This window comes from Callithrix jacchus, chromosome 5, assembly GCF_049354715.1.
Source record: "Callithrix jacchus isolate 240 chromosome 5, calJac240_pri, whole genome shotgun sequence".
In the NCBI taxonomy this organism is placed as follows: Eukaryota; Metazoa; Chordata; class Mammalia; order Primates; family Cebidae; genus Callithrix; species Callithrix jacchus.
In genome coordinates this window covers 89,148,956-89,174,493 of record NC_133506.1, presented here as the reverse complement: position 1 = coordinate 89,174,493, position 25,538 = coordinate 89,148,956, and the positions used below count along the sequence as shown (strand labels likewise).

General features: G+C 49.8%; 2 protein-coding genes and 2 pseudogenes across 3 annotated transcripts; all 4 read left to right on the top strand.

Moving 5' to 3' along the window:
* Positions 1–2,407: 2,407 nt before the first annotated feature.
* Positions 2,408–3,913, top strand: GH1P5 (somatotropin-like). The gene is made up of 5 exons (NM_001290352.2): positions 2,408–2,479; positions 2,723–2,883; positions 3,093–3,212; positions 3,306–3,470; positions 3,716–3,913. The coding sequence occupies exons 1-5, from the start codon at positions 2,470–2,472 to the stop codon at positions 3,911–3,913; spliced, it is 654 nt and encodes a 217-aa protein (NP_001277281.2). The 5' UTR covers positions 2,408–2,469.
* Positions 3,914–7,351: 3,438 nt separating this feature from the next.
* On the top strand, positions 7,352–8,971 carry GH1P6 (somatotropin-like). The gene is made up of 5 exons (NM_001290347.1): positions 7,352–7,421; positions 7,673–7,833; positions 8,042–8,161; positions 8,253–8,417; positions 8,671–8,971. Exons 1-5 carry the CDS (start codon positions 7,412–7,414, stop codon positions 8,866–8,868), a joined length of 654 nt encoding a protein of 217 aa, NP_001277276.1. The 5' UTR covers positions 7,352–7,411; the 3' UTR covers positions 8,869–8,971.
* Positions 13,562–14,373, top strand: LOC100411774 (somatotropin-like pseudogene; annotated as a pseudogene).
* Positions 14,374–16,661: 2,288 nt separating this feature from the next.
* GH1P8 (growth hormone 1 pseudogene) lies at positions 16,662–19,123 on the top strand (annotated as a pseudogene). The gene is given in 5 exon segments (NR_110935.1): positions 16,662–16,872; positions 17,844–18,004; positions 18,213–18,332; positions 18,424–18,587; positions 18,822–19,123. The product of NR_110935.1 is annotated as a growth hormone 1 pseudogene (transcript).
* The last annotated feature ends 6,415 nt before the right edge of the window (positions 19,124–25,538 follow it).

Below are 25,538 nucleotides of genomic sequence, written 5' to 3'. Positions count from 1 at the left end.
CATGTTTCTCAGAGCTGGTATCATTGCTGACATCCCTCTCGGGTCCTCCCACAGGCCTGCCTGGAGAACAGCCCACAGCCCAGTGCCCTCTCAGCAGATGATGAGTCTGGGGTACTGGTTGGGTTATGCTTCAGGAATGAGGGCAGAAAATGAGCTCCGTCTTCTGCTCTGAAAAGGGGGAGGTGACAGGGACTTAGGAACGGGGAGAGTTCACATTCACAGCATTCACATCCTAGACCACAGGGGTGTGGGTTCTCAATGCTGGTCGGCAACACACTGCCAACCACTTCTGGAAGCATCTGCTTGTTTGCTTGCTTGTGTTTCTACAGCGTCGCGTGCTGGATGCCCTTAAACTCAGGGTGGAAGATTTCAGGGCAGGAGAGGGTGTTCCTTCCTGCTCTCATCTCTGGGGGCATCTGATGCCTGTGACCTCCAGATGATATTGAAATAGCCCCAACCCTGGGCACCAGGAGACAGGAGGCTCAGTCCTGGTCTTCTCTGCCTTCTTCTTGTCCTGCTGTGAGGTTTCCATAAAGCACCCCATGCCACTGGGCCATTCTCACCTGGGAATTGAGGAAGAAAAATCTGCCCCTTATAGAAGGAAAAAATGAGGCAAAGGGCTGCTTTTATTGGGGGCAGGATCCCTGAACTCAGAGAAATTTAGAAGCTGAAATAACTGGGTTGGATCTCAGTACTTTGGGATGCCAAGGCAGGCAGATCACCTGAAGTCAGGAGTTCAAGACCAGACTGGCCAACATGGTGCAACGCCATCTTTACTAAAAAAGTACAAAAATTTGCCTGGCATAGTGGGAGGCGCCTGGAATCCCAGCTACTCAGAGGCTAGCATGGGAGAATGCCTTGAACCCAGGAGGCAGAGATTGCAGTGAGTCAAGATCATGCCACTGCACTGTAGCCTGGGTGACAGAATGAGACTCCATTTTGAAGAAGGAGAAGAAGCAGAAGGAGGAGCAGGAGGAGGAAGGAAGGAAGAAGAAGGAGGAGGTGAAGGAAGAAGAAAGAGAAGGAGAAGAAGAGGAAGAGGAGGAGGAGGAGGAAGAAGAACCAGCAGAAATAACTAAAGGAATAGCACCATGCTACCTGCACTGGAGAAAGGACTTTCTTTCTTTCTTTCTTTCTTTCTTTCTTTCTTTCTTTCTTTCTTTCTTTCTTTCTTTCTTTCTTTCTTTCTTTCTAATGGAGTTCTGCTCTGTCACTCAGGCTGGAGTGCAGTGGCACAATCTTGGCTCATTGCAAACTCTGCCTCCTAGGTTGAAGTGATTCTCCCATTTCACCCTTCGGAGTAGCTGGGATTACAGGCATGGGCCACCATGCACAGCCAATTTTTATATTTTTAGTAGAGATGGAGTTTTGCCATGTTGACCAGTCTGGTCTAGAACTCCTGACCTCAAATGATCCACCCACCTCAGCCTCCCAAAATGCTGGGATTACAGGTGTTAACCACCATGACCGGCCTGGAGAAAGGACTTTGAATAACACAATGTGGGAAGAGCAAGTCAGTCTCTCTGAGCCTCAGACTCTTGATCTGTGAAATGGGATGTCATAATAGCTCCTTCACAGACAAGTGGCAGGTCAGATGCGAGAAAACAGGCAGGCCCTCTGCAACTGGATGTGTTCTGAGTCCCAAAACTCGGGGGGAGACTCAAACCTTCAAGAGATCTTCCAACTTTGAGATTCTCTGATGGATTCAGGGCTATGGGAGGAAGTGCTTGTGGTTCATGTCTGTTGCCAGGATTTCTGTTTCTTAGTTTGTCTCTCTGCTTGAGTCTGGGTTCTTCGTCCCCACAGAACTGCGGGAGCCCCAAGGCTCAGGGAAAGTGATTGATTTCCTCTAGTGGTCAATATTAGCACTGCATCCAGCTGCCTCAGGCGGGCCCAGGAGAGCTCAGTCAAAGTGGAATTCAGGACTGAATCTTGCCCAGAACCCCCAGAATCTATTGGCTGTGGTTGGCCCCTTTTCCCAGCACACACTCTCTCTCTGGTGGGTGGAGGGGAACCACGCAGGGAGGAGGAAAGGGATAGGATAGATAGTGGGATGGGGTCAGTGCAGATCTCAAGGACTGGCTATCCTGACATCCTTTCCCGCCTTCAGGTTGGCCACCATAGCATGCTGCCAGAAGGCACCCACCTGCCCCTTTAAAGGACAGAATGGGTGGTGCCTCTGGCTGACACTCTGTGTACAACCCTCACAGCGCTGGTGACGGCGGAAAGGGAAAAATGATAAGCCAGGGGGCAGGATACCAGCATGTGTGGGAGAAGCTTCTAAATTATCCACTAGCACAGGCACGTCCGTGACCCTCCCTTGCCCAAACATACATAGAAACAGGTGGGGACCAGCAGGGAGAGAGAACGGGACAGGGTATAAAAGAGCCCATGAGAGACCAGCTCCAGGATCCCAAGACCCAACTCCCTAAACCACGGAGAGTCCTGTGGACAGCTCACCCAGCTGCAATGGCTGCAGGTAAGGGTTCCTAAAATCCTTTTCAGCATTATATGTCCTGAGGAGAGAGACAGATGGGACGGAGGCACTAGTCCTCAGGTTTGGGCTTCTGAATGTGGGTATTGCCATCTAAGCCCAGATATTTGGCCAGTCTCAGAATCTTCCTGGTCCCTGGATGGAGAGACACAAAAGAAACAGCCCCTGAGCAAGAGCACTGCCCTCTTGCTCTCCGGCTCCCTCCCACGCCCACTGGTTTCTCCCTAGTCTCCCCGGCATCCCTGCTCCTGACTTTCACCCTGCTCTGCCTGCCCTGGCTTCGAGAGGCCGGTGCCTTCCAATCAATTCCCTTATCCTCGCTTTATGACTATGCTGTGATCCGCGCCTATCGCCTCAACCACCTGGCCTTTGACATCTACCAGAAGTTTGTAAGCTCTTGACAAATGGATGCATGTCAGGGTTGGCAGGAAGGGGTGACTTTGCCTTGATGGGAAGTAATGGGAGGAGAGGAAGGAGCTCAGGATAGTTTTCTGAATCGAAGACGCAGGCAGATGAGCATACACTGAGTGAGGTCCCAGAAAAGGAACAATGGGAGCTGGTCACCAGCATAGATATTGATGGGCGGTCCTTCTCTTAGGAAGAAGCTCGTAGCCCGAAGGAACAGAAGAATTTCTTCCAGTTTAACGCCAGGACCTCCCTTTGCTTCTCAGCGTCTGTCCCAACACCCACTAACAGAAAGGAAACTCTGCAGAAATCTGTGAGTGGCCACCCTCTCCACCAGGCAGGGATGGGGAAGGCCTGCGGTCAGAGCCCCTGGGCAGCCCACTCACTGCCAGTCCTTCCCCTGCAGAACCTAGAGCTGCTCCAAAACTCCCTGCTGCTCATCCAGATGTGGCTCAAGCCCATGCAGTCCCTCAACAGTGTCTTTGCCAACAGCCAACAGCATAGTGTCTCAAACAGCTTCATCTATGAGTACCTGAAGGATCTAGAGGAAGTCATCCAAACTCTGATGGGGGTGAGGGTGTGCCAGGGGTCCCCAATCCTGGGGACCCCCTGGCTTCCAGAGCTGGGGGAAAGCAACACTGCTGCTCTCTTTTTAGCAGTCAGGCCCTGACCCAAGAGCATATTCTTCATTTCCACGAGTGAATCCTCCAGGCCTTTCTCTATGCCCTGGAGGGGAGGGAGGAGAAAGAATGAGTGAGAGAGGGAGGCAACAGTGTCCAAGCGCTTGGCCTCTCCTTCTCTTCCTTCACTTTACAGAGGCTGGAAGATGGCAGCCCCTGGACTGGGGAGATCTTCAGGCAGACCTACAGCAAGTTTGACAGAAACCTGCACAACGATGATGCAGTGCTCAAGAACTATGGGCTGCTCTACTGCTTCCGGAGAGACATGAACAAGGTCGCAACATTCCTGCGCATTGTGAAGTGCCGTGCTGTGGAGGGCAGCTGTGGCCTCTAGCTGCCAGGTGGCATCCCTGAGACCCCTCCCCAGTGCCTCCCTTGGCCCTGGAAGGTGGCACTCCAGTGTCCACCAGCCCTATCCCAATAAAATTAAGTTGTGTCATTTTGTCTAAGTGTCCTTCTCAAATATTATGGAGTGTGGGGTGGAGGTAGGGAGCAAGGGGCAGGTTGGAAAGACAACCTACAGGGCCTATGGGGTCTATTGGGAACCAGGCCCCTGAAACATAAAGGAATTGACTCTTCCTGGGCCAGAAGGAAGCTGGCACAGCACTGCTGCCTATTACTGAGGCCACTCCACCAGGTCAGTGCTCCCAGCTTGCTGGTCACAGCTCACCGGTCATCCCAGTGATGACTTGAAAGCATTTTTTCCTCTCCGACCATCACCAACACCACCAAAACTAGCCCACCAGGAGTGAGAAGAAATGAAAAGAAGACAGGCTATTAAGTGCAGAGGCAAAAATTCCCCAAAAAGTGAGAAAACAATGTCATAGAATTCCATGTGTGCAGAAGAATTTTAACATGAATATTCCTTAAGCCCAGCTACCCTTGGGAAATGAGAACAATGCAAAAATGAGTTTAAAACATAGAGAACCAGAGCTTTTAGGATCTGAATTAGGGAAAGGGAAGTGGAAGACACATTTTATTTGGAGTTGGCAATGAAGTGCCTACAGGTGCCAGAGATAGATAACAACGTAAGCAATGAGGACTGGATGGGAAGGGATAAATCCCAGCTGATACTCGTTTCCCTTAGGGGGATGCAATGAGAGGAGTGGGAACCAGCACCACCTGCAGAACTCACAGTCCACATCTAAGTCCCCTGCACTGGCTAAAAGGCCCTGTCATGGGGCTCCATGTCCCAGTTGACATTGGTGGAAGGATGGTGGGGGACACAGAAAGCTACATGGAGCTCAGGGACCCTCCTCCATTCCCACCTGGCTCCTCCTCTTTGGTGGTGCTGGAAGGAGCAGGGGTAAGTGGTGTCTCCACCCTCCCAGTGACCCCATGTTTCTCAGAGCTGGTGTCATTGATGACATCCCTCTCAGGTCCTCCCACAGGCCTGCCTGGAGAACAGCCCACAGCCCAGCGCCCTCCCAGCAGATGATGAGTCTGGGGTGCTGGTTGGGTTATTCTTCAGGAGTCGTGGCAGATGAGCTCCGTCTTCTGCTCTGAAAAGGGGGAGGTGGCAGGGACTTAGGAACGGGGAGAGTTCACATTCACAGCATTCACATCCTAGACCACAGGGGTGTGGGTTCTCAATGCTGGGCGGCAACACACTGCCAACCACTTCTGGAAGCATCTGCTTGTTTGCTTGCTTGTGTTTCTACAGCGTCGTGTGCTGGATGCCCTTAAACTCAGGGTGGAAGATTTCAGGGCAGGAGAGGGTGTTCTTTCCTGCTCTCATCTCTGGGGGCATCTGATGCCTGTGACCTCCAGATGATATTGAAATAGCCCCAACCCTGGGCATCAGGAGACAGGGGGCTCAGTCCTGGCCTTCTCTGCCTTCGCCTTGTCCTGCTGTGAGGTTTCCAAAAGGCACCCTGTGCCACTGGGCCATTCTCACCTGGGAACTGAGGGAGAACAATCTGTTCCTTATGAAACGACAAAATGAGGCAAAGGCCACTTGTGTTGGGGGCAGGATCCCTGAACTCAGAGAAATTTAGAAGATAAATAACTGGGTTGGGAACAGTGACTCACAACTGTAATCTCAGTACTTAGGAGGCCAAGGCATGTGGATTACCTGAAGTCAGGAGTTTGAGACCAGCCTGGCCAACATGGTGAAACCCTGTCTCTACTAAAAAAGTACAAAAACTAGCCCCATATACTGGTTGGTGCCCAAAATCCCAGATACTCAGGAGGCTGAGGTGGGAGAATCACTTGAATCCAGGAGGCAGAGGTTGCAGTGAGCCAAGATCATGCCACTGCACTCCAGCCAGTGTGACAGAATGAGATTCCATCTGGAAAAAAAAAAAAAAGAAGGAGCCAGAATAACTATATAACTAGTAGCACCACACTACCTGCTCTGTCTTCTTTTTTTTCTTTTAAGCTGGAGTTCTGCTATGTCACCAAGGCCTGAGTGTAGAGGTGGGATCTTAGCTCACTGCAACCTCTGCCTCCTGTGTTCAAGGGATTCTCCCACCTCACCCACCAGCCCCGCCCCCAACAAGTAACTGGGATTATAGGCATGCGCCACCATGCACAGCTAATTTTGCTATTTTTAATAGAGATGGGGTTTGGCCATGTTGACCAGGCAGGTCGTGAATTGCTGATCTCAAATGATCCACCCACCTCCGCCTCCCAAAGTGCTGGGATTACAGGTGTTAACCACCATGCCCGGCCTAGAGAAAGGACTTTAAATGACACAATGTGGGAAGAGCAAGGTTGTGAAGATCTGCCCTGGCTGAGGTAGCTCATGCAAGTCAGTCTCTCTGAGCCTCAGTCTCTTGATCTGTGAAATGGGGTGATCATAATAGCTCCTTCACAAGACAAGTGGCAGATCAGATATGAGAATGCACAGGCAGGCCCTCTGCAACTGGATACGCTCTACACAGATCTGGAAAGGAGGAGGAGAAAAAGGAGGAGGGGTTTCCATGGCTGCATAGGGCATCTTTTGGCGGGATGTGTTCTGAGTTCCAAAGCTGGGGAGGAGACTCAAACCTTCAAAAGCTCTTCCAACTTTCAGATTCTCTGATGGATTCAGGGCTATGGGAGGAAGTGCTTGTGGTCCGTGTCTGTTGCCGGGATTTCTGTTTCTTGGTTTTTATCTCTGCTGCAGGTCCAAGGAGCTGGGGTAATACCCTGAGTCTGTGTTCTTAGTCCCCACGGACCTGGAGGAGCCCCAATGCTCAGGGAGAGCGTAGGGCCACGAAAGGGGTTGATTCCCTCTAGTGGTCAGTGTTAGCACTGCATCCAGCTGCCTCCGGAGGGCCCAGGACTAGGCAAAAGTGGAATTCAGGACTGAATCATGCCCAGAACCCCCAGAATCTATTGGCTGTGGTTGGCCCCTTTTCCCAGAACACACATTCTCTCTGGTGCGTGGAGGGAAACCATGTGGTAAGGATGAAAGTGATAGAATACAGAGTGGGATGGGGTCTATGTGGGTCTCAAGGACTGGCTATCCTGACATCCTTTCCCGCCTTCAGGTTGGCCAGCATGGCATGCTGCCAGAGGGCACCCACCTGCCCCTAAAAGAGAGGCCAGGATGGGTGGTGCCTCTGGCTGACACTCTGTGCACAACCCTCACAGCGCTGGTGACGGTGGGAAGGGAAAGATGACAAGCCAGGGGGCATGATACCAGCATGTGTAGAAGCTTCTAAATTATCCATTAGCACAGGCATGTCAGTGGCCCCCCTTGCATAAACGTGCATAGAAACAGGTGGGGGCCAGCAGGCAGAGAGAAGGGGCAAGGGTATAAAAGGGCCCACAAGAGACCAGCTCCAGGATCTCAAGGCCCAACTCCCCAAACCACGGAGACCTGTGGACAGCTCACCCAGCTGCAATGGCTGCAGGTAAGGGTCCCTAAAATCCCTATGAGCAGGATGTGTCTGGAGAGGAGAGGTGGCGCCCTGTAGATGGGACAGGGGTCCTAACCCTCAGGTTTGGGGCTTCTGGATGTGAGTATCACCATCTAAGCCCAGATATTAGGCCAATCTCAGAATGTTCCTGGTCCCTGGAGGGAGACTAAAAAAAACTGCCCCTGAGCAAGAGCACTGGCCTCTTGCTTTCTGGCTCCCTCCCTTTCCCTACACTATCTCCCCAGGCTCCCGGATGTCCCTGCTCATGGCTTTTGCCCTGCTCTGCCTGCCCTGGCTTCAAGAGACTGGTGCCCTTCCAAGAATTCCCTTATCCAGGCTTTTTGGTGACGCTATGCTCCGTGCCCGTCAGCTGCACCATCTGGCCTTGGAAACCTACCGGGAGTTTGTAAGCTCTTGGGGAATAGGTGCCCATCGGGGTGGCAGGAAGGGGTGACTTTCCCCTGCTAGAAAGTAATGGGAGGAGATGAAGGAGCTCAGGGTTGTTTTCTGAAGTGAAAATGCAGGCAGATGAGCATATGCTGAGTGAGGTCCCAGAAAAGAAAGAATGGGAGCTGGTCACCAGCATAGACCTTGATGTGTGATCTTTCTGCTAGGAAAAAAATTGTGTCCCGAAGGAACAGAAGTATTTCTTCCTGCGTAACCCCGAGACCTTCGTCTGCTTCTCAGAGTCTATCCCAACACCCTTCCACAAGGAGGAAATGCTGGGAAAATCCGTGAGTGGTCGCCCTCTCCCCAAGCAGGGATGGGGAGGCCTGTGGTCAGAGCCCCCGGGCAGCACACCCACTGCCAATCCTTCCCCTGCAGAACGTAGAGCTGCTCCACATCTCCCTGCTGCTCATCCAGTCCTGGCTTGAACCCATGCAGCGCCTCGGCAGTATCTTTGCCAACAGCCAACTGCATAGCATCGTGAACACTGATGTCTATGAGTACCTGAAGGACCTAGAGGAAGGCATCCAAACTCTGACGGGGGTGAGGGTGGCGCCAGGAGTCTCCAATCCTGGGGCCCCACAAGCTTCCAGTGCTGGGGGAAAGAAACACTGCTGCCCTCTTTTTAGCAGTTAGGCCCTGACCCAGGATAACTCAGCTTATTCTTCATTTCCACTCATGAATCCTCCAGGCCTTTCTCTATACCCTGGAGGGGAGGGAGGAGAAAGAATGAGTGAGAGAGGGAGGCAACAGTGTCCAAGCGCTTGGCCTCTCCTTCTCTTCCTTCACTTTGCAGAGGCTGGAAGATGGCAGCCCCCAGACTGGGGAGATCTTCAGGCAGACCTACAGCAAGTTTGACAGAAGCCTGCACAACGATGACACACTGCTCAAGAACTACTGGCTGCTCTTCTGCTTCCGGAAGGACATGAGCAAGGTCGAGACATTCCTGCGCATTGTGCAGTGCCACTCTGTGGAGGGCAGCTGTGGCTTCTAGCTGCCAGGTGGCATCCCTGAGACCCCTCCCCAGTGCCTCTCCTGGGCCCAGAAGGTGGCACTCCAGTCCCTCCATCCCTGTCCTAATAAAACTAAGTTGCATCATGTTGTCTGACCAGGTGCCCTTCTGTAATATTATGGGGTGGAGGGTGGGGGTATGGAGCAAGGGGCAGGTTGGGAAGACAACCCACAGAGGCAGAGGGGTTTATTGGGAACCAGGCCCCTGAAGCATAATGGACTTGGCTCTTCCTGGGCCAGAAGAAAGCCGGCACAGCACTGCTGTCTCACCCACTGAGGCCACTCCACCAGGTCAGTGCTCCCAGCTTGCTGGTCACACATTGGTCATCCCAGAGATGATCTGAAGGCATTTCCTCCTCCATGACCATCACCAGAAACACCAAACCTACCCCCTAGGAGTGGGAATAAATGGAAACGAGACCAGCTATTAAGTGCAGAGGCAAAAGTTCGCCAACTGGTGAGAAAACAATGTCATGGAATTGTGTGCAGAAGAATTTTAAGATGAATATTCCTTAAGCCCAACTACCCTTGGGAAATGAGAACAATGCAAAAATGAGTTTGATACATACAGAACCAGAGCATTTGGGATCTGAATTAGGTCAAGGGAAGTGGAAGACACATGTTATTTGGGGTTGAAAATGAAGTGCCAACAGGTTCCAGATAGATAACAATGTAAGCAATGAGGGCTGGATGGGAAGGGATAAATCCCAGCTGATACTCACTTCCCTTAGGAAGATGCAATGGAGAGGGGTGGGAACCAGCACCACCTGCAGAACTCACAGTCCACATCTAAGTCCCCAGTACTGACTAAAAGGCCCTGTCATGGGGGTTCCGTGTCCCAGTTGACACTGGAGGAAGGATGGTGGGGGACACAGAAAGCTACGAGGAGCTCAGGGACTCTCCTCCATTCCCACCTGGCTCCTCCTCTTTGGTGGTGCTGGAAGGAGCAGGGTAAGTGGTGTCTCCACCCTGCCAGTGACCCCATGTTTCTCAGAGCTGGTATCATTGATGACATCCCTCTTGGGTCCTCCCACAGGCCTGCCTGGAGAACAGCCCACAGCCCAGTGCCCTCCCAGCAGATGATGAGTCTGGGGTGCTGGTTGGGTTATTCTTCAGGAGTGGTGGCAGATGAGCTCCGTCTTCTGCTCTGAAAAGGGGGAGGTGACAGGGACTTAGGAACGGGGAGAGTTCACATTCACAGCATTCACATCCTAGACCACAGGGGTGTGGGTTCTCAATGCTGGTCGGCAACACACTGCCAACCACTTCTGGAAGCATCTGCTTGTTTGCTTGCTTGTGTTTCTACAGCGTCGCGTGCTGGATGCCCTTAAACTCAGGGTGGAAGATTTCAGGGCAGGAGAGGGTGTTCTTTCCTGCTCTCATCTCTGGGGGCATCTGATGCTTGTGACCTCCAGATGGTATTGAAATAGCCCCACCCTGGGCACCAGGAGACAGGAGGCTCAGTCCTGGCCTTCTCTGCCTTCGCCTTCTCCTGCTTTGAGGTTTCCACAAGGGACCCCGTGCCACTGGGCCATTCTCACCTGGGAATTGAGGGAGAATATCTGCCCCTTGTGGAAGGACAAAATGAGGCAAAGGACCACCTGTGTCGGGGCAGGATCCCTAAACTCAGAGAAATTTAGAAGCTGAAATAACTGGGTTGGGAGCAATGACTCATCCCTGTAATCTCAGTAATTTGGGAGGCCAAGGTGGGCAGATCACCTGAAGTCAGGAGGAGTTTCAGACCAGCCTGGCCAACATGGTGAAGCCCCGTCTCTACTAAAAGGGTACAAAAATTAGCCCGGCATAGTAGTGGGTGCCTGTAATCCCAGCTACTCAGGAGGCTGAAGCGGGAGAGTCCCTTGAACTCAGGAGGCAGAGGTTGCAGTGAGCCAAGATCATGCCACTACACTCCAGCCTGGGTGACAGAATGAGACTCCATCTGAGAAGAAGGAGAAGGAAGGAGAAGGAGAAGGAGAAGGAGGAGGAGAAGGAGAAGGAGAAGGAGAAGGAGAAGGAGAAGGAGAAGGAGAAGGAGAAGGAGAAAGAAGAAGAAGAAGAAGAAGAAGAAGAAGAAGAAGAAGAAGAAGAAGAAGAAGAAGAAGAAGAAGAAGAAGAAGAAGAAGAAGAAGAAGAAGAAGAAGAAGGAGAAGGAGAAGGAGAAGGAGAAGGAGAAGGAGAAGGAGAAGGAGAAGGAGAAGGAGAAGGAGAAGGAGAAGGAGAAGGAGAAGGAGAAGGAGAAGGAGAAGGAGAAGGAGAAGGAGAAGAAGAAGAAGGAGAAGAAGCAGCAGCAGCAGCAGCAGCAGCAGCAGCAGCTAGAATATCTATATAAATGAGTAGTACCACACTATCTGCTCTGGATAAAGGACTCTTTTTTAAATTTTTTTATTTTTTTGAGTAGGAGTTCTGCTATGTCACCAAGGTTGGAGTGCAGAGGTGTGATCTTGGCTTTCTGCAACTTCTGCTTCCTGGGTTCAAGGGATTCTCCCACCTCACCTTCCCTAGTAGCTGGGATTACAGGCATCCACAACCATGTACAGCTAATTTTGGTATTTTTAATAGAGATGGAGTTTTGCCATGTTGACCAGTCTGGTCTTGAACTCCTGACCTCAAGTGATCCATCCACCTCAGCCTCCCAAAATGCTGGCATTACATGTGTGAGCCACCATACCCAGCCTGGAGAAAGGACTTTGAATGATGCAATGTGGGAAGAGCAAGATTGTGGAGCTCTACTGCCCTGGCTGAGGTAGCTCATGCAAATCAGTCTCTCTGAACCTCAGACTCTTGATCTGTGAAATAGGATGATCATAATAGCTCCTTCACAGACAAGTGGCAGGTCAGATGTGAGAATGCACAGGCAGGCCCTCTGCAACTGGATAAGCTCTACACAGATCTGGAAAGGAGGAGGAGAAAAAGGAGGATGGGCTTCCATGGCTGCATAGGGCATCCTTCGGTGGGATGTGTTCTGAGTTCCAAAGCTGGGGAGGAGACTCAAACCTTCAAGAGCTCTTCCAACTTTGAGATTCTCTGATGGATTCAGGGCTATGGGAGGAAGCGCTTGTGTCTGTTCCCGGGCCTTCTGTTTCTTGGTTTGTATCTCTGCTGCAGATCCAAGGAGCTGAGGCAATACCTTTAGTGTAGAGGTTCTTCGGCCAGATGGTCAGTAGTTGGGGGAGCCCCAAGGCACAGGGAAAGTGAAGGGCAAAGTGTGGGATTGATTCCCTCTAGTGGTCAGTGTTAGCACTGCATCCAACTGCCTCAAGCAGACCCAGAAGGACTCAGCCAAAGTGGAGCTCAGGACTGAATCATGCCCTAAATCCCCAGAATCTATTGGCTGTAGTTGGCCCCTTTTCCCAGCACACACTCTTTCTGGTGGGTGGAGGGGAACCACGCGGGGAGGAGGAAAGGGATAGGATAGAGAGTGGGATGGGGTCAGTGGGGGAGAGTGGGGTCTCAAGGACTGGCTATTCTGACATCCTTTCCCACCTTCAGGTTGGCCGGCATGGCATGCTGCCAGAGGCACCACCCACCTGCCCCTAAAAGAGGGGACAGGATGGGTGGTGCCTCTGGCTGACACTCTATTCACAACCCTCACAGTGCTGGTGACGGTGGGAAGGAAAAGATGACAAGCCAGGGGGCATGATACCAGCATGTGTAGGAGAAGCTTCTAAATTACCCATTAGCACAGGCATGTCAGTGGTCCCCTTGCATGAACATGCATAGAAACAGGTGGGGGCCAGCAGGCAGAGAGAAGGGGCGAGGGTATAACAAGGGCTGACAAGAAACCAGCTCCAGGGTCCCAAGGCCCACCTCCCCAAACTACTAAGGGTTCTGTGGACAGATCACCTAGCTGCAATGGCTGCAGGTGAGCGCCCCTAAAATCCCTTAGGGCACAATATGTCCCAAGGGAAGAGGCGGGCCCTGTAGATGGGACAGGGGCACTAACCCTCAGGTTTGAGGCTTCTGAATGTGGGTATGGCCATCTAAACCCAGCTATTTGGCCAATCTCAGAATGTTCCTGGTCCCAGAGAGATTAAAAAAATAAACAGCCCATGAGGAAGAGCACTGGCCTCTTGCTCTCCGGCTCCCTCCCTTGCTCTCTGGTTTCTCACCAGGCTCCCGGGCGTCCCTGCTCCTGGCTTTTGCCCTGCTCTGCCTGCCCCAGCTTCAAGGTGACTTCCAAACAATTCCCTTATCCAGGCTTTGTGTTGACACGATGCTCACACCCATCGCCTGCACCAGCTGGCCTTTGACACCCACCGGGATTTGTAAGCTCTTGGAGAATAGGTGCCCATCAGGGGTGGCAGAAAGGGGTGACTCTCCCAGCTGGGAAGTAATGGGAGGAGACGAAGGAGCTCATAGTTGTTTCTGAAGTGAAGATGCAGGCAGATGAGCATACACTGAGTGAGGTCCCAGAAAAGTAAGAGTGGGAGCTGGTCACCAGCATAGAGCTTGGTGGGCGGTCCTTCTTCTAGGAAGAAGCCTATATCCCAAAGTAACAGAAATACTCCTTCCTGCAGAATCCCCAGACATACCCCTCCTTCTCAGAGTCTGTCCCAACACCAGCTAACAAAAAGGAAACTCAACAGAAATCCATGAGTGGCTGCCTTCTCCCCAGGCAGGGATGGGGGAGGCCTGTGGTCAGAGCCAGAGCCACTGGGCAGCACACCCACTGCCGGTCCTTCCCCTACAGAACCTAGAGCTGCTCCGTATCTCCCTGCTGCTCAGCCAGTTGTGGCTGAAGCCTGTGAAGTTCCTCAACAGTGTCTTTACCAACAGCCAACTGCATAGCATCTCGAATACTGACATCTATGAGTACCTGAAGGACCTAGAGGAAGGCATCCAAACTCTGACGGGGGTGAGGGTGGTGCCAGGGGTCCCCAATTCTCGGGCCCTGCTGGCTTCCAAAGCTGGGGGAAAGAAACACTGCTGCTCTCTTTTTAGTTGTCAGGCCCTGATCCAAGAGAACTCAGCATATTCTTCATTTCCACAAGTGAATCCTCCAGGCCTTTCTCTACACCCTGGAGGGGAGGGAGGAGAAAGAATGAGTGAGAGAGGGAGGGAACAGTGTCCAAGCGCTTGGCCTCTCCTTCTCTTCCTTCACTTTACAGAGGCTGGAAGATGGCAGCCCCCGGACTGGGGAGATCTTCAGGCAGACCTACAGCAAGTTTGACAGAAACTCACACAACGATGACACACTGCTCCACTGCTTCCGGAAGGACATAGACAAGGTTGAGAAGTTCCTGTGCATTGTGCAGTGCCACTCTGTGGAGGGCAGCTGTGGCTTCTAGCTGCCAGGTGGCATCCTTGAGACCCCTCCCCAGTGCCTCTCTTGGCCCTGGAAGGTGGTACTCCAGTGCCCACCAGCCCTGTCCTAATAAAATTAAGTTGCATCATGTTGTCTGACTAGGTGACCTTCTCTAATATTATGGGATGGAGGATGGGGGTATGGAGCAAAGGGCAGGTTGGGAAGACAACCTGCAGGGCCTGTGAGGTCTATTGGGAACCAGGCCCCTGAAACATAAAGGACTTGACTCTTCCTGGGCCAGAAGGAAGCTGGCACATGACTGCTGTCCATTACTCACTGAGACCACTCCACCAGGTCAGTGTTCCCAGTTGCTGGTAATAGCTCCCTGGTCATCACAGAAATGACTTGGAAGCATTTCTTCTTCCCCAACCATCACCAGCAACACCAAACCTAGCCCCCCAGGAGTGGGAATAAATGAAAACAAGCAGGCTTTTATGTGCAGAGGCAAAAATTTCCCAACAGATGGGAAAACAATGTCACAGAACTACGTGTGTACAGACGAATTTTATGGTGACTATTTCTTAAGCCCAACAATCCTTGGGAAATGAGAACAATGCAAAAATCAGTTTGATACATACAGAACCAGAGCATTTGGGGTCTGAATTAGGGCAAGGGAAGTGGAAGACACATTTTATTCGGGATTGAAAATGCAGTGCCAACAGGTGCCACATAGATAACAAGGTAAGCAATGAGAACTGGATGGGAAGGGATAAATCCCAGCTGATACTCGCTTCCCTTAGGAAGATGCAATGGAGAGGGGTGGGAACCAGCACCACCTGCAGAACTCACAGTCCACATCTAAATCCCCAGCACTGGCTAAAAGGCCCTGTCATGGGGGCTCCATGTCCCAGTTGACATTGGTGGAAGGATGGTGGGGGACACAGAAAGCTACATGGAGCTCAGGGACCCTCCTCCATTCCCACCTGGCTCCTCCTCTTTGGTGGTGCTGGAAGGAGCAGGGGTAAGTGGTGTCTCCACCCTCCCAGTGACCCCATGTTTCTCAGAGCTGGTGTCATTGATGACATCCCTCTCGGGTCCTCCCACAGGCCTGCCTGGAGAACAGCCCACAGCCCAGCGCCCTCCCAGCAGATGATGAGTCTGGGGTGCTGGTTGGGTAATGCTTCAGAAATGATGGCAGAAAATGAGCTCCGTCTTCTGCTCTGAAAAGGGGGAGGTGGCAGAGCCCAGCATTCACATCCTCGACCACAGGGTTGTGGGTTTTCAATGTTGGTTAGCAACACGACTGCCAACCACTTCTAAAAGCGTTTGTTTGCTTGCTTGTGTTTCTACAGTATTGCATGCTGGATGCCCTTAAACTCAGGGTGGAAGATTTCAGGGCAGTAGAGGGTGTTCTTTCCTGCTCTCATCTCTGGGGGCATCTGATGCTTGTGACCTCCAGATGATATTGCAACAGCCCCAACCAGGAGACAGGAGGCTCAGTCCTGGCCTTCTCTGCCTTCACCTTGTCCTGCTGTGAGGTTTCAACAAGACACCCAGAGCCACTGGGCCATTCTCACCTGGGAACTGAGGGAGAACAATCTGCCCCTTACGGAAGGACAAAATGAGGCAAAGGACCACTTGTGTTAGGGGCAGGATCCCTAAACTCAGAGAAATTTAGAAGCTGAAATAACTGGGTTGGGAGTGGTGACTCACACCTGTAATCTCAGTACTTTGGGAGGCCAAGGTGGGCAGATCACCGGAAGTCAGGAGTTTGAGATCAGCTGGGTCAACATGGTGAAACCCTGTCTCTACTTAAAAAATACAAAAATTAGCCCGCCATAGTGGCGGGTGTGTATAATCCCAGCTACTCAGGAGGCTGAGGCAGGAGAATCACTTGAACCTGGGAGGCAGAGGTTGCAGTGAGCCGAGATCATGCCACTGCACTCCAGTCAGGGTGACAGAGACTCCATCTCCCCCCAACAGAAAAAAAAAAGATGAAACTAAAATAAATAACTGAGTAGCACCACACTACCTCTGGAGAGAGGACTTTTTTCTTTAAGGGTGCTCTGCTCTGTCACCCAGGTTGGAATACAGTGGCGCAATATTGGCTCACTTCAACCTCTGCCTGTTGAGTTCAAGGGATTCTCCTGCCTCAGCCTCCTGAGTACCTGTGTTTACAGGAGCAAGCTACCATGCCCAGCTAATTTTTGTACTTTCAACAGAGATGGAGTTTTCCCATGTTGATCACTCTGGTCTTGAACTCCTGACCTCAGGTGATCCACCCATCTCAGCCTCCCAAAGTGCTGGGATTACAGGCGTGAGCCACTGTGCCCAGCCTAGAGAAAGTGTGGGAAGAGCAAGCTTGTGGAGCTCTGCTTCCCTGGCTGAGGTAGCTCATGCAAGTCAGTCTCTCTGAGCCTCAGACTCTTGATCTGTGAAATGGGATGTCATAATAGCTCCTTCACAGACAAGTGGCAGGTCATGTGTGAGAATGCACAGGCAGGACCTCTGCAACTGGATAAGCTCCATACAGATCTGGAAAGGAGGAGGAGAAAAAGGAGGATGGGCTTCCATGGCTGCATAGGGCATCCTTCGGCAGGATGTGTTCTGAGCTCCAAAGCGGTGGAGGGTGGAGACTCAAACCTTCAAGAGCTCCTACAACTTTGAGATTCTCTGATGGATTCAGGGCTATGGGAGGAAGCGGTTGTGGTCCGTGTTTGTTCCCAGGATTGCTGTTTCTTGGTTTGTATCTCTGCTACAGGCTCAAGAACCCACCTGAGTCTGGGTTCTTAGCCCCCACAGACCTGCGGGAGCCCCAAGGCTCAGGGAGAGGGGAGGGCAAAGTATGGAGTTGGTTCCCTCTAGTAGTCACTCTTAGCACAGCTTCCAGCTGCCTCAGGTGGACCCAGGATGAGTCAACAAAAGTGGAATTCAGGACTGAATGGTGTCCAGAACCCTCAGAATATATTGACTATAATTGGCTCCTTTTCTTAGTACACACACTGTCTCTGGTGGGAGGATGGGAACCAGGCGGGGAGGAAGAAAGGGATAGGATACAGAGTGGGATGGGGTCCGTGTGGGTCTCAAGGACTGGCTATCCTGACATCCTTTCCCGCCTTCAGGTTGGCCACCATGGCATGCTGCCAGAAGGCACCCACCTGCCCCTTAAAGAGAGCCAGGTTGGGTGGTGACTCTGGCTGACACACAACCCTCACAGCACTAGTGATGGTGGGAAGGGAAAGATGACAAGCCAGGGGATATGATACCAGAGTGTGTGGGAGAAGCTTCTAAATTATCCATTAGCACAGGCACGTCAGTGGTCCCATGCATAAATGTACAAAGAAACAGGGGCAAGTAGGGAGAGAGAAGGGGCCAGGGTATAAAAGGGCCCACAAGAGACCAGCTCCAGGATCCCAAGGCCAAACTCCCCAAACCACTCAGAGTCCTGTGGACAACTCACCTAGCTGCAATGGCTGCAGGTAAGCGCCCCTGATATCCCTTAGGATACTACAATATGCCTGTAGATGGGACGGGGGCACTAACCCTCGGGTTTGGTGCTTCTGAAGGTGAGTATCACCATAAAGGCCCAGATATTTGGCCAATCTCAGAATGTTCCTGGTCCCTGGAGGGAGAGGTAAAAAAAAACAGGCCCTGAGAAGAGCACTGGCCTCTTGCTCTCCAGCTCCCTCCCTTCCCCACCTTTTTCTCCCCAGGCTCCCAGATGTCCCTGCTCCTGGCTTTCATCCTGCTTTGCCTGCCCTGGCTTCAAGAGACTGGTGCCCTTCCACGCATTCCCTTATCCAGGCTTTTGGAAGACGCTGTGCTCCATGCCCATCAGCTGCATCAGCTGGCCTTTGACACCTACCAGGAGTTTGTAAGTTCTTGGGGAATAGATGCCCATCAGGGGTGATAGGAAGGGGTGACTTTCCCTTGCTGGGAAGTAATGGGAGGAGATGAAGGAGCTCAGGGTTGTTTTCTGAGGCAAAGATGCAAGCAGATGATCATATGCTGAGTGAGGTCCCAGAAAAGTAAGAATGGAGCTGGTCACCAGCATAGACCTTGATGGGTGGTCCTTCTCCCAGGAAGAAGATTGTATCCCAAATGAACAGAAGTATTTCTTCCTGCAGAACCCCAAGACCTCCCTCTGCTTCTCAGAGTCTATCCTGACACCCTCAAACAAGGAGGAAATGCTGGCGAAATCTGTGAGTGGCCGCCCTCTCCCCAGGTGGGGATGGGGAGGCCTGTGGTCAGATCTCCCAGGCAGCACACCCACTGCCAGTCTTTCCCCTGCAGAACCTAGAGCTGCTCCACATCTCCCTGCTGTTCATCCAGTCCTGGCTCAAACCCGTGCAGCTCCTCAGGGGTGTCTTTGCCAACAGTGAACTGCATAGGGTCTCGAACACCAACATCTATGAGTCCCTGAAGGACCTAGAAGAAGGCATTCAAACTGTGATGGGGTGAGGTTTATGCCAGCCAATCTGGGGCCACACTGGCTTCAAGGGCTAGGGAAAACACTGCTGCTCTCTTTGTAGCAGTAAGGCCCTGACTCAAGAGAAATCAGCTTATTCTTCATTTCCACTAGTGAATTATCCAGGCCTTTCTCTACATCCTGGAGGGGTGGGAGAAAAATAAGAGAGGGAGGGAACAGTGTCCAAGCACTCGGCCTCTCTTTCTCTTCCTTCACTTTGCAGAGGCTGGAAGAGGTCAGCCACCAGACTGGGGAGATCATCAAGCAAAATTGCAGCATGTTTGACACAAACTTGCACAACAATGACACACTGCTCAAGAGCTACTGGCTGCTCTATTACTTCAGGAAGGACATGCACAAGGTCAAGACATTCCTGCGCATTGTGCAGTGCCTCTCTGTGGAGGGCCTCTGTGGCCTCTAGCTGCTGGATGGCATCCCTGTGACCCCTTCCCAGTGCCTCTCTTGGCCCTGGAAGGTGGCACTCCAGTGCCCACCAGCCCTGTCCTAATAAAATTAAGTTGCATCATGTTGTCTGACTAGGTGCCCTTCTCTAATATTATGGGGTGGAGGGTGGGGGTATGGAGCAAGGGGCAGGTTGGGAAGACAACCTGCATGGCCTATGGGGTCTATTGGGAACCAGTTCCCTGAAACATAAAGGATTTGACTCTTTCTAGGCCAGAAGAAAGCTGGCACAGCACTGCTATCTATTACTCACTGAGACCACTCCACCAGGTCAGTGCTCCTAGCTTGCTGGTAATAGCTCACTGGTCAGCCCAGAGATGATCTGAAGGCATTTCTTCCTCCCCGGCCATCATCAGCACCACCAAACCTACCCCTCAGGAGTGGGAAGAAATGAAAACAAGATAGGCTTTTAAGTGCAGAGGAAAAAATTTCTCAACAAGTGAGAAAACAATGTCGTAGAACTACTTGTTTACAGAAGAATTTTAAGATGAATATTCCTTAAGCCCAACTACCCTTTGGAAATGAGAACAATGCAAAATGAGTTTGAGATGTACAGAACCAGAGCATTTGGGGTCTGAATTAGGGCAAGGGAAGTGGAAGAGGTATTTTCTTTGGGGTTGCAAATGCAATGCCAACAGGTGCTAGATAGGTAACAATATAGGCAATGGGGGCTGGATAGGAAGGGATAAATCCAAGCTGATACTCGCTTCCCTTAGGGGTATGCAATACAGAGGAGTGGAAACCAGCACCACCTGCAGAACTCAAGACCCTGCTCAGGTAGGATCCACCCAGCCTGTCACCATCAGGACATCAGGGACATGGCTTCCAGACTTTCTGATTCTTTGAGACAGCCAAGACATCCAGAGTTTTACAAGAAATCTAGTGTTTAAACACTGGCAACACATATTGAAGATATTTTAAGGGCAAAAATTAACCCAAACACATATGGTCTCCAAACTGTCTTTGAGCAATTTTGTTCTAAGATATGTTGATTGGGCTAATTTTGTATAAGGGAAAGAATCAGAAAAATTTGGGCTGTATGTAATTTGGCACTCCTAAATAAATTACTTGACCAAGCTGAGATAATATATTGCTTTACAAGGATTATGTGAGGATTAAATGCAATGATATTTTTTACATGTTATAGCACTCAAGAAATTATAGTTATTTTTGCAGTGAATTTTTGGATGGTCTGCATTTTCTGATGGAGTGTCTAAATACCTGTTGTGAAATTATATTGTTTTCCTAATGACAACTCAGATGTTTATTATTTCCAAATATGCACTAAAGAGCAGTGGTTAGTTCTTTAAAGCTTTTACTCTCCCAAGCACTTTGGCTAAGTGACTGAGGACCTAAAAATTGATACTAAGATGGTCACAGGAACTTTACTATCCAAAAATGATTTTATGAAGGCAATAATTATTTTGCAATGCAAATAATCAACCCCCTAATTAATCTTCTCTAGAAGTTCTGATTTTTATGTGCTACAATGAATTTTCTTGATAATGACACCCACTTGTGTTCATTTTTGGCTATTTTACAGTTAATAACTCAGTCCTTGCAAAGTGGTTGAAAGTTGAAATCAAAACTCTGGAGCTGCTGCATTTCTTAGCACAGAAGCCATTCCTACATCTTTTATCTCATTCTTCTACTATCTGGCTCTTTACAGCATTTTGGAGTTAGAAGAGCCTCATAAGTCATTCTAGTTTCTTTTACTTTGGGAATATTATCCTTACAGTCAGTATTCCAATTACAACTGTGTAGCACTAGAACCAGGGAAGCACTCTTTCACAAGGCTCCTCATTCTATTAAACCACTCTCATTGCGGAAAAATATTTCTTGCTTGAAGCTGGAATCAGTATTTCTGCAACGTCCTTCATTTGGCCTTAAAATTATTTAGAAATCTCACAGTCTTTAGAAGTCGATGGAATGAGTGCAAACATCATTATCTCTTGGCTTGCGTGTTTTCAAAGGAAATGTGAGTTATCTTACTAAGTATTTGTTGAATACATGTGGCCAGGGAATGATAATGGCCAGCGCTTACGTGGGTGGCTAAGAGGGTTCTAAAGTGGGGTTGTTGTAACATAACTGAACTGCAGGGGCAGCCATGGTCCAGAAAGTGTCCACCCAGCTCCCCTCTGGTATAGGAGAATCCACTCAACCACCCCTGATTGAGAATTAGAAAGATACTACCTGACTTTGCACATTTTAGAGTGTAAAAAGGCCTTAAAGACCATCTACTTTAAATTCTTTCATTTGCCAAATGTTATTCCACCTTTCAGCTCGTCAATTTGGCATGGACAGCAATTTCCGGTGCAAATTTGAGATACCTAGAGTGTTTTCTAAGCACTGCATACGTAAGCCCTCACTCCCTGAGATTCTGATATAATTATCCTGGAATGTGGTCCAGGCAAACGTACTTTGAAAGTTTCCCAGGTGATTCTAATGTGTAAACAAGGTTGACAAACACTGTGTTAGAGATCCACGTGTCCACAATTGTTGTATTGGTGGAACAGGGAAAAAGGAGATGAGAGGCCCGGGCCAGCTGTGGCACCTAATTCCACCAGTCTTCTAAAAAGTGTTTCTCATGAACCAATCAAAAAAGATAAATACTGTCTGATTCCACTCCTATGAGGTGCTCGGAGCAGTCAAATTCATAGAGACAAAAAGGAGGATGATGGCTGCCAGTGGCTGCAGGGAGGAAGGAATAGGGAGCTATTTAATGAGCACAGAGTTTCAGCTGTGCAAGATGAAAAGCTTTCTGGAGATGGATGATGGTGATGGCTGGCTGACAATGTGAATGTACTTGACGTGACTGAACTGTACACATCAAATGATTAAAATGGAAATTTTTATATCTTCTCACAACTAAAAATTTTAATAGTTTGTTCCGGTTTTTCTTGTTTTTTTTTTTTTTTGTTTTGTTTTGTTTTGTTTTTGAGATACAGGCTGGAGTGCAGTGGTGCAATCTTGGCTCACTGCAACCTCTGCCTACCAGGTTCAAGTGATTCTTGTGCCTCAGCCTCCTGAGTAGCCGGGATTATAAGCACGCACCACCACACAGGGCTAATTTTTGTATTTTTAGTAGAGACAGGGTTTCACCATGTTGGCCAGGCTGGATTCAAACTCCTGGCCTCAAGTGATCCACCTGCCTTGGCCTCCCAAAGTGCTGGGATTATAAGCATGAGTCACCGCACCTGGCCCTTGGTATTTTCTAATGAAAAATCTTCCCTGAAGATAAGATTAGCGAGACTCACACAAGGAAGAATTCAGTAGGCAGAGCTCGAGTCATCCTTGACCCCCTTGGATTATGTTTTTCTGACTCTGTCGTGTTCTGAATTTCCCCTCACCTATTCTGAATTTCAGAATGACCAATTCTGAATTTCTTCCATGAGCATTGTTGAAATACACATGATGGGTTTTGTCCCTTTATACACAGTTGAGAGCAGAACTGACCCCTTCCCTTTTCTTCTGAATTATAGGGTCTGGGCTTCTAGGCCAAGACAAGCTGACACTTCTTTCAGAAGGCCCTGGTGTGCTGAGGTACACAATGAGCACCACTGGGATTAGGGCTACCAACTTGTCCTGGTTCGCAGGAGACTTTCTCAATTTCAACACCATAAGTCCCACATTCGTTCCAAGAATCCCTCAGCTCAATGCAAACTCAGCTAGTAGGACTGGTCACCCTACTAGTAGTCCTAAATCTTAAGGGACCAAACTGAAGGGAAAGTAGGGGGAGGAGGAAGAAAGAGACTAGAAAAATCAGAAAGCTGTGCACAATGTATATGACTTTTGATGGCCCTCAGGGCTGCCATGGATTTCTGATTCTTGCTTTGGGTTTACTGTGATTATTATGACAGGCGTAATTAGTGCCAGAATTATCAGTGTAATAATAAAAACCAACAAATGTAACACATGTCTCCAGCACCATGCTAGTGTATAACAAATACTGTGTCATTTCTAACTATAATCCTCTAAGGCAAATACTATTTTTAACCCTATGGTAAGAAGCCCCACTGAAGATGTAATTTATGCTTTCTCGGGTCTAGAGAGAAAGACACCAGAATGTCAGCTTGATCATCCTTAAGAGGATAAATGGTCCGGCACCGTGGCTCATGCCTGTAATCCCAGTACTTTGGGAGGCCGAGGCAGGAGGAGGCCAAGAGTTCAAGACCAGCTTGGCCAACATGGTGGCACCCTGTCTCTACTAAAAATACAAAAATTAGCCAGGTGTGGTGGTACACATCTGTATTCCCAGCTTCTGAGGCATGAAAATCGCTTGAGCCTGGGAGGTAGAGTTGCAGTGAGCCGAGATCATGCCACACTGCGCTCCAGCTGGGTGGCAGAGCAAGACTGTCTCAAAAATAATAATAAAGAGGATAAACTTTTGGAGTATTAAAAGCCACTGTTCCTCTGGAGATAATCAAAATAGTTGCAATTTAAGCATGAGCTGGTTGCTCTAATGTTCAGAAAGAATATGATCAAAACCATTTGAGGATGGGGCCTCCTTTGAAGGCAGCTACCCTTAGAAGCTCTATTATACTGGAAGAGAGAGATGAGATCCTTCCTGCTTTAAGAATCAGTGAGGAGGCATTGACTGACCCCCTGGTTGTTGGATCCTTGGGGAAGGAAAGGGAACAGAGGTTCCAAGTCTACAAAGGAAAGAGCCCAGCCTAGTCTGAAGAACTTTGCGGGACAGCTCATCCAAACTACTGAGCTCTAAGAACTGGAACCCTGGAAACCCAAGCAAGAGGACACCCATAGCTGGACCAGGCCCCAGAGATGCAGATCATCTTCCCTCAGAGATCCACAGCAGCTGGGAACCGGGATCTGCAGATCTGCTTGGTTTAATGGTACTATGTGGGACCATCTATCAACACTGACACCCTGTGGCAGTGAGAAGCAAAGGCAGCAGCCAGCTAAGCCTCCAGGCTCTCCCTGCTGGAACTAGAAAGCTCAAGTGGCCCCCTTCTTCCCTCCTTTTGTGGTTTTGTTTAGCTTTTTGTTTATATTTTCTTCAAGATGGAGTCTCACTCTGTTGCCCAGGCTGGAATCCAATGGCACAATCTCAGCTCACTGCAACCTCCACCTCCAGGGTTCAAATCTCAGCCTCCCGAGTAGCTGGGATTACAGGTGCACAACCCCATGCCTGGCTAATTTTTCCCCTCCTTTTTGGATCCAGTGTGCTTCAAAGCACTGAGGCCATGAGACAGGATGTGCAGATACAGGATAACTATAGCTCTGATGCAGCTGATCCTGACACGGAAATGGCTGAGGATCCCTGGATGGGGCGGCTCTATACTCCTGTCTCTTAAACCTGCTTCCAAACTTATTTCCCCAGATGATCAATTCAGGGAAGGCGGGTGATTTATATTACATTTACATGATGAGAGAGCAGTAGCTCCACTTAGTGACAATGTGGAGATTGAACAGGTCATGTTGGGGGATGCTATTTTGCAAAGTCAAGATATTTCATGTCCCTCCAGGAAGCCTTTCTTGATCCGAGTTACACTTTCTCTTAACAAGCTGTTTTCCCAATCATAAGAGTTAATGCTTCGGCCGGGTGCAGTGGCTCAAGCCTGTAATCCCAGCACTTTGGGAGGCCAAGGCGGGTGGATCACGAAGTCAGCAGATCGAGACCATCCTGGTCAACATGGTGAAACCCCGTCTCTACTAAAAATTACAAAAAATTAGCTGGGCACGGTAGCGTGTGCCTGTAATCCCAGCTACTCAGGAGGCTGAGGCAGGAGAATTGCCTGAACCCAGGGGGCGGATGTTGCAGTGAGCCAAGATCGCGCCATTGCATTCCAGCCTGGGTAACAAGAGCAAAACTCCGTCTTGAAAAAAAAAAAAAAAAAAAAAAAGAGAGTTAATGCTTCAACATCGTCTCCTGCTTGTTTGTCTATCTTTCCCAATAAATTTGTGGAAGCCAGGAACAATGTTTTGTTCACCATTGTATGCCCACTGCCTTGTATGTGGTGAAACCAAAGGGTTATTTTTATACCAAGTCCATAACACCAGACTCAGAGGAGGTCTGGGAAGAAAAGGAAAATTTTTTCCCTTTGGTGTCTGATGCTACGTTTTTTTCTAGCTAGTATCTGCAGTTTGGAAGGCTATGGACCACTCTCTATGTGGAAGTCTGGACTTTTGTTTTTGGTTGTGTTTCCTTTGTTTTGTTTCTGAGACATGTTCTGGCTCTGTTGCCCAGGCTGGGGTGCATGATCTTAATTCACTGCAACCTCCACCTTCCAGGCTCAGCCTTTCAAGTAGCAGGGACTACAGGTGTGTGCCACTATACCTGGCTAATTTTTGTATTTTTTGTAGAAATGGGATTTCACCATGTTTCCCAGGCTGTTCTCAAACTCCAGGGCTCAAGCGATCCACGCACCTCAACCTCCCAAAGTGCTGGGATTACAGACGTGAGCTACCACCCCTGGCCTGAATTTTAGTTTTGAAAGTAGGTCAAATAGGTTGCTGT